The sequence below is a fragment of the Xiphophorus couchianus genome, chromosome 5, assembly GCF_001444195.1.
Source record: "Xiphophorus couchianus chromosome 5, X_couchianus-1.0, whole genome shotgun sequence".
NCBI classification, from domain to species: domain Eukaryota; kingdom Metazoa; phylum Chordata; class Actinopteri; order Cyprinodontiformes; family Poeciliidae; genus Xiphophorus; species Xiphophorus couchianus.
Window position 1 is genome coordinate 23639388 of NC_040232.1, and position 13769 is coordinate 23653156.

General features: G+C 40.0%; 1 protein-coding gene across 3 annotated transcripts in view; it reads left to right on the forward strand.

Annotated features, from left to right (window-relative positions):
- Nucleotides 1-13769, forward strand: part of spire1b (spire-type actin nucleation factor 1b) — a 37952-nt gene that overhangs the window by 12169 nt on the left and 12014 nt on the right. For 2 of the 3 annotated variants that reach the window (XM_028016240.1, XM_028016242.1), the window contains exons 3-8: nt 625-861; nt 3211-3336; nt 8653-8727; nt 8896-9060; nt 9905-9991; nt 10707-10836. In XM_028016240.1, the coding sequence (XP_027872041.1) occupies nt 625-861; nt 3211-3336; nt 8653-8727; nt 8896-9060; nt 9905-9991; nt 10707-10836 (820 nt within the window). Of the gene's footprint in view, nt 1-624; nt 862-3210; nt 3337-8652; nt 8728-8895; nt 9061-9904; nt 9992-10706; nt 10837-12815; nt 12858-13769 lie in introns of all 3 variants that reach the window. The other variant, XM_028016241.1, reaches the window with a different exon arrangement.

Genomic DNA, 13769 nt, shown 5'->3' on the forward strand with positions numbered 1-13769 from the left:
TCTCTCACACAAATGCAACGCGATGTGTGTAACATGGATCAATAAAATAAAATCTGACAGTATGTACTAGATATTTGTTTGTTCTGTTTCTGCTGGGGCACAGGCGTCATTGTTTACATTTTAATATTAAAATATGTAATTTTTAAATATTGAAATTATTATTTTTGTAATAAATATTTTCACAGATATACGGTTGTCATCTCTAAACGAGGCAAATGTATGACTTAAAAGAGTAACAGATCAAGGAGGAATAGAATATCACCAATCAAAGAGAGCAATGTTAAAAAAAAACAAAGAACAGAAGAATAAATGTTCATACAAAGGAATGAAAACAGCAAGACCTGTAAAACAAAGCTAAACAGAACATGGGAAAACCTGCTAAGTAATAATAATAGAAAGATTGAAACATAAATGACAAGAAAGTGACCAGAATGATTGAGGATTGAGACATGTATCCTATGGGTGAGACATGCGCCCAGCACCTAAGAGTCACGGTTTTGTACTGTGAGACAGAGAACCCGGAACGAACACGGGGAAAACATGAAATCTCCGCACTGTAAATAAAACCGGGAGATGAATATTTCTGACACATTCCTGCGGTGCTGCTGCGTTCTTCCCCTGCAGGTCATTGAGTCTCTGGGCATCATGATCTACAAGGCTCTGGACTTCGGTCTGAAGGAAAACGAGGAGAGGGAACTCAGTCCTCCGCTGGAGCAGCTCATCGACCTCATGACCAACTCGGCCGAGGCCGAGAAGGAGGCCTGCCTGGACGAAGGCTACGAGGCCACAGAAGAAGAGGACGAGACGGACGACGGCCATGGCAGCATCTGCGGCGTTCACAGCTACAGAGATATCCTGAAGGTCAGCGGCAAAAACAATCCAAACTGTTCCAGATACACCAGTTTCATTTGTGGAGGACATTGCAAAGGCTTTGGTCATTTTCTATTTTAAGCAATACTTTATAACAACGTTGAGTTGGCATTTCAATCTGGTTTTATCAGCTTTCAGTTCTAGTTTAGCACTTAGTCGTTCCATTGTATTAACATGTTTAATTTTCATATCCAGTGCTTTATATTTGGTGAGTTGGGCTTCATCCAGTTGACTGTAGTCATTTTCCTTGCTGTCATTAGAATATGTAGCTGAGGCCTTTGATCTTAAGTAAAGTGGTCAGAAGTAAAATGGTGAGAGAACATATCAAGTGTAAAAAAATTAATTAAATAGATGTTTACTTTCAGTATTCTCTCAAGCACATCTTTAAACATTTTTCAGAAGATTTGTCTCTTAATGGTAGGTTTTAATCCTGAAAACATGGTGGGTATTTATGTAGATAGTTCTGATTCTTTTGCTCAGGATGTGTTTTCTCTTGAATCTTTAAAGTTCAAAGCCTGATGCGAGTTTTTGAGAATCGTTTTTCCTCACCAATTTCATTCGCAAACAGGAAACTGTAGCTGAGGGAAACGTGTGACACTGTAAACACAGATATCAGAACCACAGCGCTGCCAGGCGGCCACGTTCTTCCTCCCTTGGAGTCACGTATCCGTGGTGACCGTTGGAGCAGCGAGTCGTCGTCTCTTTCCTTACATGGCCTCACGCTGTTTTGGATAAATAGCCGGTCGGACTCACAAAGCCACAAATACATCAACAGTGCCTGACATGCCGGAGCAGCATGACATGCTGGCCGGCCCGGCGGCTGACCAGCTGTCAGTTCAAAACGTTGGCTCAGATGTTTTGATATCTCTCCCCTCGCATTATTCCTTTGTCCTACTATATCAAACGTAGGTGACACTATTAACGGTTATTAACATTTACTTTTTACGGATGAAAAACGGAACCAAATTCAGTATTTTCTTCAAGATATTCTCACCATAAAGTATGTAGAAGAAAGGTTATTATTTATTGTTTGCTTTTAGGGATTTTGTTTCTAGTTTTTCAACAGTGAGGCCATTTGTCCAAAACCTCAACCATGACCCAATATGAGCTTTGCAACAAAACAATGGTCTTAAAATAAACCCATCAGGTTTTCTAATGAATTCCTTTAAGGACAATCCAGATTCAAGATTCATTCAAGATTGTTTTCTGAAGTTACTGTTGCGTTAGGTCTATCTAATTAGTAAACAAAAATAAGCAAAGTAATAAATACGCTTATGCTAATTACAAGAGCTGCACAATATATCACTGGGCAGTTGCAGGGCTGAAACGATTACCGGTCATCAGATTAATCGTGATGAATCGATGATTGAAATAATCGTAAGATAATTTAATAATTGATCTATCATTAACTGAAGTATACAGACTCAAAGAAGACCATTTGCTGGAAGAACAACACAATGAGAGCAGTAATTAAGGAAACATTTTACAAAATATGTACATTTTGTTTTTAAGAATAAACAGAGATATGTAAAGAAATATTTTCAACTCAACTCCTCAAGTGGCTTAGTCTTAGTTTAAGATTCTTTAAAAAAAGTAAATTTCCTATTGAGCACCTTTTGCTATGCAATTATTAATCCAAAAACTAATCAACGGATTAATCCTACACTGTATTGATGCTAAGTCAGGCAGAAAGGCCTGAGCTTTTCACACGTTGATGTTAGAAATTCCTTCTGCTGCAGATGCCTCCTTATGTTAACGATAAGATGTTTATTTTCTTTTTTCGAAAAGACAACTGTAATTATTTGTGCTTTGCATTTTAAAATGTACTTCCATTATTGTATGTAAACCGCCGAAATGGTTAAATGAAGAATCTGCCAATAGTTTTGTCCGATTGATTGTCAGATTAATCTATTGAATAATTGATTGCTAAAATAATTTGTCGCAGCTCTACGCCATGTGCTAAATATTGCAACAGCAAATAAATGTTGTAAAACACAACTTAGAACATTTTTATTGGGCTATTACATTTCAGTTGCCGTGTGTTCACATAATGACATTCTGGACTTTTAACTTGCTGCGCGCAGTGTGAAGTAACTGTGATAGATTCATATTTATGGAAAGTGGTTATTTAAATATTGATGCTGGAAGAGAGGGAGAGAAAAGTCAGGAAATTTTGGGTTGAAGAAAAGCAAATGCACTGATTAGTTCATTAGAAACCTGAGTTAACCGATCCTGAACGTCACTAGTTTTATGTGGCATAAAGTTCTGAAATCATCATACTTGTCCTGCATGACTTTCCAACCTGTACACTAAAACTAGCCCCCCACCCCCTATTTCCAGCTGTGCACAGCCCATCTTCCCAGTGTGTCGGACGCTCCGAGTCACTACCAGGCAGTGTGTCGAGCTCTGTTCACTGAAACCAGGGAGCTGCGCACCTTCCTGGAGAAGATCAAGAGTGCCAAAGAGGTGAGGCTTCATCGTCACGGCTGTGTGGTCGTTAAGTTCTGCAAGATCAGCTGCAGTTAAAGAACTCTGATACGTTCGAGCGTTTCAGAGGTGAGAAAAAAGTAGAAAATGATTGCCGCATCATCTCAAACTCTTAATAAAACTTGATGTTTTAACTTTATTTATCCTCTAACCAAATATAACATCTGGTTATATTTTCCTATCCAAAATTTCTTACTTTGTTTTTCTGCACTTTCTCCAGGATTTGTAGTCGTGTTTTAAAGGTGAAGAGAAAGGAAATCGTCTAACCCTGACGTTCTTCCTTCTTCCTTCCATCCCAGGCAGAGTGAAATGGCTGCTGAGTTTTCTTCTAAAAAACGTCAGAGCTAAAACAGTCAGTCAGCTGATGGAGACAAAAATCTATGACTGGAGGGAAAGAAATGAATGGAACGCAGATATGAGAGCTCATCCGAGATTATTCATGACATAACAGTCCCAGCTTTAACGTTCTGTTTATGTCCCTCCTATTTATTTTATGTATTATTCATCACTAAAAACATGCAGGAATACACTTTAAATCTCTTTAGGAATGCTCATTTCAAAATAATGTTACTACTGTTTTAGGCAGCTGCAGGTTTGGGGTTTTTATTGGAAGTAAAAACTAGATGATTTTTAAACTTTGAACAGTAAAAAAAAAGAAGAAGAAAAAAAAGTCTTACTTTCTCCAAAAAGTCAAATTGAACATTTTAAATCTGGAATGTCAAACTCATTTTCAATTTGGTCCATATCTCGATCACGAATGCTCTCAAGAATTCATTGATACTAAATATTAAAATATTAATGAATAGATATGTCTACATTCGCTAAGTGCTTCTTAAAGCTAAACAATATCGAACGTCTTTTCATCCCGATGAGTTCCTAAAGTATTTGGGGGGGGGGGAGTTTCTCTTATTTGTAAAACAAGTTTTGAAATATTTGCAAGAATTTTGCTACATTTGTGCTCATGTGTGACGGTAGCGTCACTTTTTGCTACCCGTCATATCGATCACGGAGACATCATGAATACGGCAGCAGGGTAGAAGAAGTAAGGAATACTGTCACCTGCAGGTGGGAGTTTAAAGGTCACGCTTACAAAATGTTTTTGACTTATTTTTATGGAATATTTACAATAAACTCAATTATATATTATATAATTATATTTTAAAAAGTCAGCGCACTTTGCATACATTTTGGCAGAATCACAAAACACTGGAGGGATTGATGTGGTTTGTAGTCATGCAGATAAAAACTGCTCTGATTTGATTGATAAAATACTACTTCAGTGCACAACTGTTGTTTTGAAGGTTCTGTTCATGCAGCCCTTTTCAGTCCAGCGGGTCACATAAGAAGCTACGGCGGCGCGCGCTTTCCACACGTCAGACATAAATAACATGAAGCGCCGACATGCCGACTGTCATCCCAGCAAAAGGTCAAGTTTTCCTGCCTGATTCATCTAGCTGTGATTAAAACAATCACACGCTGCGGCTGCTGTTGTCATTTGCTGTTTGTAATTTTGCAGTTAGCCTACACACCACAGAACATTGCCGTTCCACACTGAATAGTCTGTGCAGGTCATTACAAACTCTGATCTGTGAGTAACAGCGGAGCTACACTCCATGTGACGCTTTAACAATGGGATTCTTTCATTGCAGAAACCTTATCGACATGTTCCTTTCCCCCTCAAACTCACATCCTGCCTGTTTTTAACCACTCTCCCAGGTTTTAGTGGTTTTATTTCTCCACCGGGCCTCATACCTCGTCACTCTCCAACCCAAGTGGAGTCATCTTAGACTTTTGTTTCTCCTCAGGAGCTATTTGGAGTGTGCGGTGAAATATCGGCCCATGAGCGGCTTCCACCTGAGGGTTCCCTCCTGCCATGCGCCGCTGCCCTTTAAGTGCTTGTAATGCATCTGAGTGAGCGAAGGAGGTTTGGACGGTTGCATAACTTGCTGAGAAAGAAGCTTTAGAGGAAGGGAAGTCGGAGACTGCAGTAATTGTCTGCGGAAGTAATCACCTTTGCTGTGTTTACAGCGCCGCATAAATCGCAGGCGTTCATTTCCTTTGCAGCGTTTTAAAACCAGAACAGGCTGCTCTATTTTACGCCACATTACAGACACAGACATAAATGCATTTTATTGGGATTTCATGTGATAGACCGACATAAAGTAGTGCATAATTACGATGCGGATGATATGTAGTTTTCAATTTGTTTTTACAAATAAACTAAAAAGGTTGCCCAATGTTTACTGTGATACCCCGAAATAAATCTAGTGCAGCCAGCTGCCTACTGCCTACTTTTCCATCATCATTAACACACAGGCACTCTAGAGCTTGAAGGACAGTATGCACCAAACGGGGAAGGATGTGAGCAGCACGTACAGAAGCATGATTGCCAGCAATAAGACATTGGATATCTGGTGATTTTTTGTTTCTTCATCGTTGTAGATAAATTGTGGGAAAGATTACAAACTGAGATATGTTCATATATTCATACCAAGTATGCAAACTACATCCTTTTAGTGACTGCATTCTCTCTGTTCAGGTCTGAAGAAACGAAGCTGGTCTCTGTTTTGGTTCCTTCTTGAATAGATTAGGTGTGTTTTGATTTGATGCTTGGACATTTGTTGGAACAGCCGGTGGATTCGGCTGTTTCCTGGTTGGCCTTGTTTTCTGCTTTTTACTCTGCAGTCATCTGAGCTGCCCCTTGTGACTTCCTTACCGACCACTGGTGCGTTGTTATGTGACCAGAACAATTTCTCTCCACAAATATTAACCGTAGGCAACGCTTTGGATGTCCGCCCAGCTGCTTTAGAACCCTCTCACACGTTTGTCGGCCTCATTTTCTCTGTCTTTCGCCCATGAATGCGCACACAAACAGTGACCTCTCCTGTTGGAAACGGAGCAGGCAGCAAGGAATGCAGATCAGCTCTGTTTCCCACAGAACCGCTGTCAGGTCGACAGTATTTTACAACACCGTAATGGCCGCCCATCGTGCAGGTTCACATAAGTGTCAGGAAGACGGAGGTGAGCCAAGTGAACTGTTGACTGTCTGGAAACACGGGAGGCAGCTGGATGTCACCGCAACTTACTCTGCTCTTTTATCTTTCTGGTGAACACTTACTCGCACTGTTTGGTGTTTTCACAGGCGGATTTTAAAGCACACTGATCTTTTACTAATGATTTCAGAGGTGTTTTAGAGCAAGCGTCCAAAGGCCTGACTCATTAAACAGCCAGTCCACATTTTCCAAATTCGACATGAAGTTTCAGAAAGAAAAATAACCTAAAAGAAGTTTAGTGTAGAAGAAGTAAAGTTTTCCAACATGGAGGGAAATTTGTGAAACAAACAAAAAAAAAAGTGTCACAAATAGTGTTTATATGTGATCAGCAATTTAGAATTATTTTCTTTCATCATTCAATTGTGCATTCAGGACTGTTTCCTCCTGAGCACAACACTCCTGTGTTACTTTAGTCTGTGTGTTCCACATCCCAAAGTTACATTGTTAAAGGAATAGTTCGGCATATATCAGGTTAGGTTAACAGATTAGAAGTAGTTATTATCTAACTTTAATACAGGAGTGTCAAACTCATTTTCATTTTGGACCAAATCAACAACATTAATATCCTCAAAGGGATGCTTGTGGCAGAACTTGCGTTTTTTTGATGAAGAGTTTTTGCACCATATGAGGTGGATTTTCGGCAGTATCTAAATAAATGTATTTCACAAAAGTGCAATGGAAACACTTTTTTTCGCATCACACGAATTGCATGAGCTGGCGAGTACAACAAAGACGACAGGAAGTAGTCATAGAGTGACAGTGTTTTTTTTTGGACATTGTACAGCTGGCTCCACCAGAGTTCTCACAGCATCACACAGTTCTTAAAAACTTGTGAGTCATTCGAATGTGTTGAATCCATAACTCTTCTGTAAAATCACCAACTTCAGGTTCCCCAAAACGCAGCACGGCTGAATTATGGATACATCTCATGTGACTGTTTACATCCGTTGCTGACATGATTTGTAATGACTTGAATAAGCTTATGCACGTGTAATTTTAACTTAATTTCTTATCTAATGGAAGCAGCACAATTAGCAAATTGTGTTTTTTCACATTCTGCTAATGTGTCCTTATAAGCCATGAAAACTGAAACAAAAAGTCATAAAAAGAGTAATTTGTTGGTCTATTATTTGAGATATCACAGGAAATGAGACACTAGAGAATTATAAAGCACACGCTAAGCTGTAATAAAAGAAGCTGCATTAAAACAGTGCAAATGGAGGAAACGTTGCCATAAATAGCATCCTCACATTGCGATCAGCAGTGAAGTGAGCAGGCAGCTTTGGATGTCAGGACTCATCCAGATGGGAGAGATTGATGCTTGGCAGAAACCATTTCAGGCTGCGGCAGCTTGAAAACACACACACACACACCTCTCAGTCTGACTGGTTGGATCATTTGTTGCATTTGTTCTCCTCGTTAGTACAGTGGTGAGTATCCCCGCCTGTCACCCGGGCGACCGGGGTTCGATTCCCCGACGGGGAGTGAAGTTTGTTTCCCCCTTGAAAATGAGATCTAGATCTTGACGGGGTTTACCTGATTAAATAAAGGAATAATAAAAAATAAATAAATAAATTTCTGCTGGAAGTCACGTGAGAACTTTGTTCATCCAAGTCAAACACAGATTACATGAAATTCTAATTACAATTGAAGTGTATTTATGATGTATCTGTGCAAACTACACAACATGCTTTTAGCCTTTAACTTAAGTGCACAGAATTAATTCAACATTTGAAGAAAAAAATAATCTTTCCATGTTTTACCAGTAGAACATCACTGAGTCTTCTTCTATAATATTTAATCCCGGCTCCTCTCCTGTGGTCCCATGCTTCTCTAGTTAACCAGTTCTGTATTGGTTCGGCCATATTTTATGTTTCATTATTTGACTGAACAAACATTTCTGCATCACAATTTTTTTTAGTTCTAAAACTGAAATCTAGCTTTCTAGAAACTCTCAATTGTACAAAAGCCATTTATTTTGTGCCACCAATAATTTTGTAATGTGGTATTTTTTTTCCCATTGAACAAATGTTCTCAAATTAAAGGCACTTTTTCCTGAACTCTTCAGTATAAAAATTTAAAGACAGTGTTTTTGATGAGTTTTGCATTCATCAAAGCTCCCCTTAGCCTTCTTTTATTAACAGGGATCAGGATGCGTGTTGTCTCCTGAGGGGTAAAGACCAGCCTGTCCTGAGTGGATTCAGAGCTGTGATCGCACTAATCCTTTCTCGTCCTTCAACAGAACCTCCGAAAGATGGAGGAGGAATCCTCAGAGGAGCCGGTCCGAGACCTCAACGAGCTGCAGAACGCCGACTGGGTGGGAAACCTCACTTCTTACCTCAGATTTATTGGGGCCTGCCCATAGCAATGCATAGTATTATCCTTATTATTCTAAATTATGGCTCTGCATCCAAAAGTATGACATTTATGCGGTCTGACGTGCTGGACAGAAACTAATGGAACAAATGTTTTCTCTCTCTGCTAGGCTCGATTCTGGGTGCAGGTGATGAGGGACCTGCGTGAAGGAGTGAAGCTGAAGAAGGTGCAGGAGCGTCAGTACAACCCTCTGCCGATCGAGTACCAGCTCACTCCGTATGAGATGCTCATGGACGACATCAGGTCCAAACGCTACAAGCTGCGCAAAGTCATGGTTAGTCCTGGAGTACACAACAGAGACTTTTAACAAGCCTTGAGATTAACCCTGCAGACATGCCTCTTATGGTGCATTCACACCAGACCAGTTTAGTCCGCTTTAATCAAACTATAGTTCATTTGTCTAGAAGGTTTGGTTCGTTTGTGTTGGTGTGAATCTGTAAATTAACTCTGACACACAGCAAAAACTGAACTCTGGTCCGCCTACAAACCTACGGTTTCGGTTCGATTGATGTGAACTCTAGCGCGGTTCCGATGCATATGTTTATGCAAGCCGACTGGAATCCGCTCCAAAAGCAGGAAGTGGATTATATCGCAGGGTATTCTGGGTAAGTACAGACAAAACGAGTCTAGCTCAACAGGGACACATGGCTCACGGTCTTTTACCAGAGAGAAAAAGTAAAAATCCTACAACCTCTAAAATCTGCCGCCACTCTGTTTTTTTTAACATTTTGTGAAGGATGCCCTGCGCTATCGTCCACTTCCTGCTTTCGGAGCGGTCTCTGGTCCACTTGGCATTCGAACCTCACTGATACCCAGGTTCGCAGGTGCACCAGAGTTTGCTTTTTTTGTCCACATCAGAGTTTAATCACATTCCCAAACGACCCAGACTTTCCAGGCAAGCAAGTTTTATTAAAGAGTTTGATTAAACCGGACTAAACAGGGTTGGTATGAATGCATCCTTATTGGTTCATTTCTTTGAGAATTAGCAAAACATTCAGCCTTAGTTCAACCAATGGGGGCCTTTTACTGGTTTTTCTTCTTTGGTTTGTTGCCTATAAATAAGCTTCTTTATAACACGATGGGTTTGGTTAGCATGTGGGTCTGCTTTGTTCCATCAGGTTAATGGAGACATCCCACCGAGGTTAAAGAAAAGCGCTCATGAAGTCATCCTGGAGTTCATCAGGTCCAGACCGCCACTTAATCCTGTGAGTAAAAAGAAGCGCTTCGGACTTCAGCACGGAACAGAAAAATCCTTGTGAAGAAGCACAGATCGGTCTTTATCTGTAGGAAACAGCGAGCGTTCATGTGAAACAGCTCCATCCAGCACAAGTGACTTCTTGGCCCACAGCCACAGACGTCCCATGCTGAGAGGATTTGATTATAACTTACCAGCCGCATTTATTGACAACCCCGGTAAAGAGCTGCAAAAAGCTTCAAGACAAATTTATCTTTTACTGCCACAACGTAATCTCTCACTACAAACAAAAAAGACAATTTACAATTTGAATAGAATAGATTTAATTTGTGGGGCGTGCTGTGGTGGCGCAGGGGGTTAACATGCCCCACGTTTGGAGGCCTTAGTCCTCGACGCGGGTTCGACTCCCGGTCCCGACGACCTTTGCCACACGTCTTCCTCACCCTCCTTCCTGTCTGCCTACTGTCGAAAAAATACGTGCCACTAGCGCCGCAAAAACTCTTTGGAGAAAAAAGAATAGATTTAATTTGTACATAGACTGATACAGATATTTGTAGTCAGTGAAAAGCAACGGTCTTCCTTCTGACAGCAAGACCAGCAGACGATGTTGAGGGGATTATTTAATTCATGAAGCTGCAGAGGTAGGTCCTCTGCCTGGAGGCTGATACCCTTCATGTCAGTGTTTTTTTCCCCCATTGCACTCTATATATCTTACCCGCTCCCAGGTGTCGGCTCGTAAGCTGAAGCCTCAGGCTCAGCCTCCTCCGACCCTGCATGAGCGGATCCTGGAGGAGATCAAGGCTGAGAGGAAGCTTCGCCCGGTTTCACCCGACGAGATCCGCAGAGGACGGCTGGGTAAGGAGACCCGTCATGCATTTATTAACGATGCAGCACAAACATGCACACTCCACACACCATATAAATATAGTTCACATTAAAATGTTTAAGCTGATCACATGCAGTGCGCTTTGGCCTTATTGCTTGGAGCTATTTCAGTTCATTTTGTGCTCTATATCACTAATATTCCTCTCTGCTCTTTGCTGTTGTAGCCACTGCTTCCTAACCTTTTATGTCTGTGTGGCTGCTGATGCTTATTAATGTTCTCTGCATTAAAGCTGCAATATGTAACTTTTATTAAAAATATATGTTTTTTACATATTTGTTAAAAATGTCACCTTGATGTGACAGTGTAGTATGAGACAGATAATCTGTGAAAAGATTGATCTCTTCCACCTGCTTCCTGTGCTACCGCTGCCATCTGAAGAAATGCAGACCAATCAGAATTAGGAGGAGGGTCTTAGCGCTGTCAATCAACCTTGTGAATACGCTGCTACATGTGCTAATGGCAGAGAAACAACTCACCTTTACAGAAAAAGCGTTTATCTGCCGTCATCTGTGGTCATGCTAACTAGCTTTAGCATTCACAAAGAGGAGCTCAATTTTTTCACAGATTATCTGTCTCATAATATACTGTCACACAATAGAGACAGTTTCAACAAATATATATCTAATTTAAAAAAAAATAAAAGTTACATACTGCAGATTTAAACAGTTTGCCGTAGGATGAAGGTGGGACCGGAAATAATGCTGAGTGTCTTTGTTTTAATCATAAAGACAAATTCATAGTTACTGTTTCTGCTCTTATGTGTAGCCACATACTGAAAAAAACAGTGCTGCATCAAGCCTTCCTTATTGTTCCATAAGGTAAATACTTTACACGTGTTAGCAGTTTGTTTCTGGTCTGCTGCTAATAAGACCAGCTGGTCTATAATGAGACCAGCTAGCCTTTCCTTCAATGAGGCTTATACCTTTAATTTTGTAAGAGCATTAAGAATATTCAAGTCTCACATTCAAAACTCTAAGTCTTAGAAACTGTTGTATTATTTGTAAATAACAGAGGCATTTTGTTCTGAAGGGGTTAAGGTAGCGCCAACATCATAGACCTCATAAAGACCAGAAGTAAAAACAAAGAAATGTTCCAGACATTATCTGATGACTCAGTCACGCAATTTTCAACCTGATTTAGTTCCACAACCAAAAAAAAATTGTCCTTTTACAAATAAGTGAACGTATCACTACTAAGTGCTAGCAACACTTTTGGTGAGGAAAGAAGACTTAAAGTTAGCCTAAATTACTCAGAAATGAGTTTAAGAATGAATTCAGAGGAAGCCGCTAAAGCCCAATTGAGACAGAGTTCAGCAGATAACAGGAAGGCTGAGCAGACGACATTCAGGTCAGATGCTATGCCCCTTTACACCTGCTGTCAAAATTGTTAGTATGACCAAAAAGCACGAAATGGTCGCTGAAATCACTTGAGGCTACTGCTACCTAGCTACTAATATACCCTTGCTAGCTAGCGAGCTAGGTTTGTTTGCGTCTATCACAGATGCAGCTTTGATGGCAATGAATAAAAATGTTCTAAAAATTAACCAATGAAAATCATACGTTGCTTTTGAACTGTGGTTAAAAAGAATAATTAAAAAATAAAGTAATGAAACAGATTGATTATACCTACAACTTACTATTTTGCTGTGCAATATTTTGAGGCAATCACTGCAAGCAAAATTGGTGGATCAAAACTTTTAAAAAAGTAGTGGTTAAGACTTGGGCAGACTTGGGTAAGTTTTGCTGGCTCCCACAGGCGAACACAGCAACCAGGAATCTGTCGGACAAAATCCATCACAAAAGAGAAAATATCTGTTTTGATGTGAAAGCTGTTAATAGTCCTATTAATATTATTAGCCAGAAAGAAGCCGTTTGCTTTCTCTTGTGTGAGTTAAGTCCTGCTTTAACATGCAGTAACTGACCCGCACCGTGACTGTTTCTCGTTGCAGTAATTCGGCCTCTTAGCATGTCTTTCAGTTTTGATGCGTCAGGTAACGTTTCCCTTTGCTGCTTACCTGGCTTTTTATCTCATTTCCTCCACCGTGCTGTGGCTGTTCATCTGCTTTATCAGCTCACACATGCAGAGACACACAGACACACACACACACATGCTCAGTACTGACTGTGCACACATTCCATGTCATGCTTCTGTGTGGTGGTTAGCTGTTGCTAAGTGGGACACTGATCAGCAAGAGGATCCTTAGGGGAACAAACACTGAAACAAATTTTAATGACACTAAATGGGGCTCTGGGACTTGTTTTTAAAAGGTTTGCTAGAAAAAAATGTTATAAAACCCACATTTCTTGCAGCAAAAACCAAGTTACAGAGTAGCTGGTAGAAACTGTGTGTAGCTTAGCAACTAAAGGGCCTAAGACACCACTCACAAACTGGATTACAGAATACAAAATACAAAGAAGAGGGATAATTATTTTTATGCACTTCATTTATTCTGAGGCTTGCCTTTAAATACATATATTGCCATGAAATTTGCAAGCAAGTTGACTTTAAAAACATTAATCACATGGCTTTAATTTGTGTTGAGGCAGAACTATTTAGTCATATCTTCCATATAGTGTTTTTTTAAATTTCAAGCAAAAGTTTGAGTTGCACATAGACATTTTCATTGCATTCTGTGACTTGAAGTGGATGAGGTTACCGCTTACTAGATGCTAGTGTACCCTTGCTAGCTAGCTAGCTTTTTTTGCGTCTATCACAGATATATGGATGACAAAAGGGAAAAAGATTAAAAAGAGGAACTGCAATTAATGTCTTCGACTAAAGTAAGCATGTATCCAGATTTTTAGCTAATTTCACCAGTAGTGCCATTTTATTTTCAAAGATTCAAGGATTAAAGGATTTTTTATTGTCATACCACCTTGCTTGTTTGTGTTACAAAATTAAG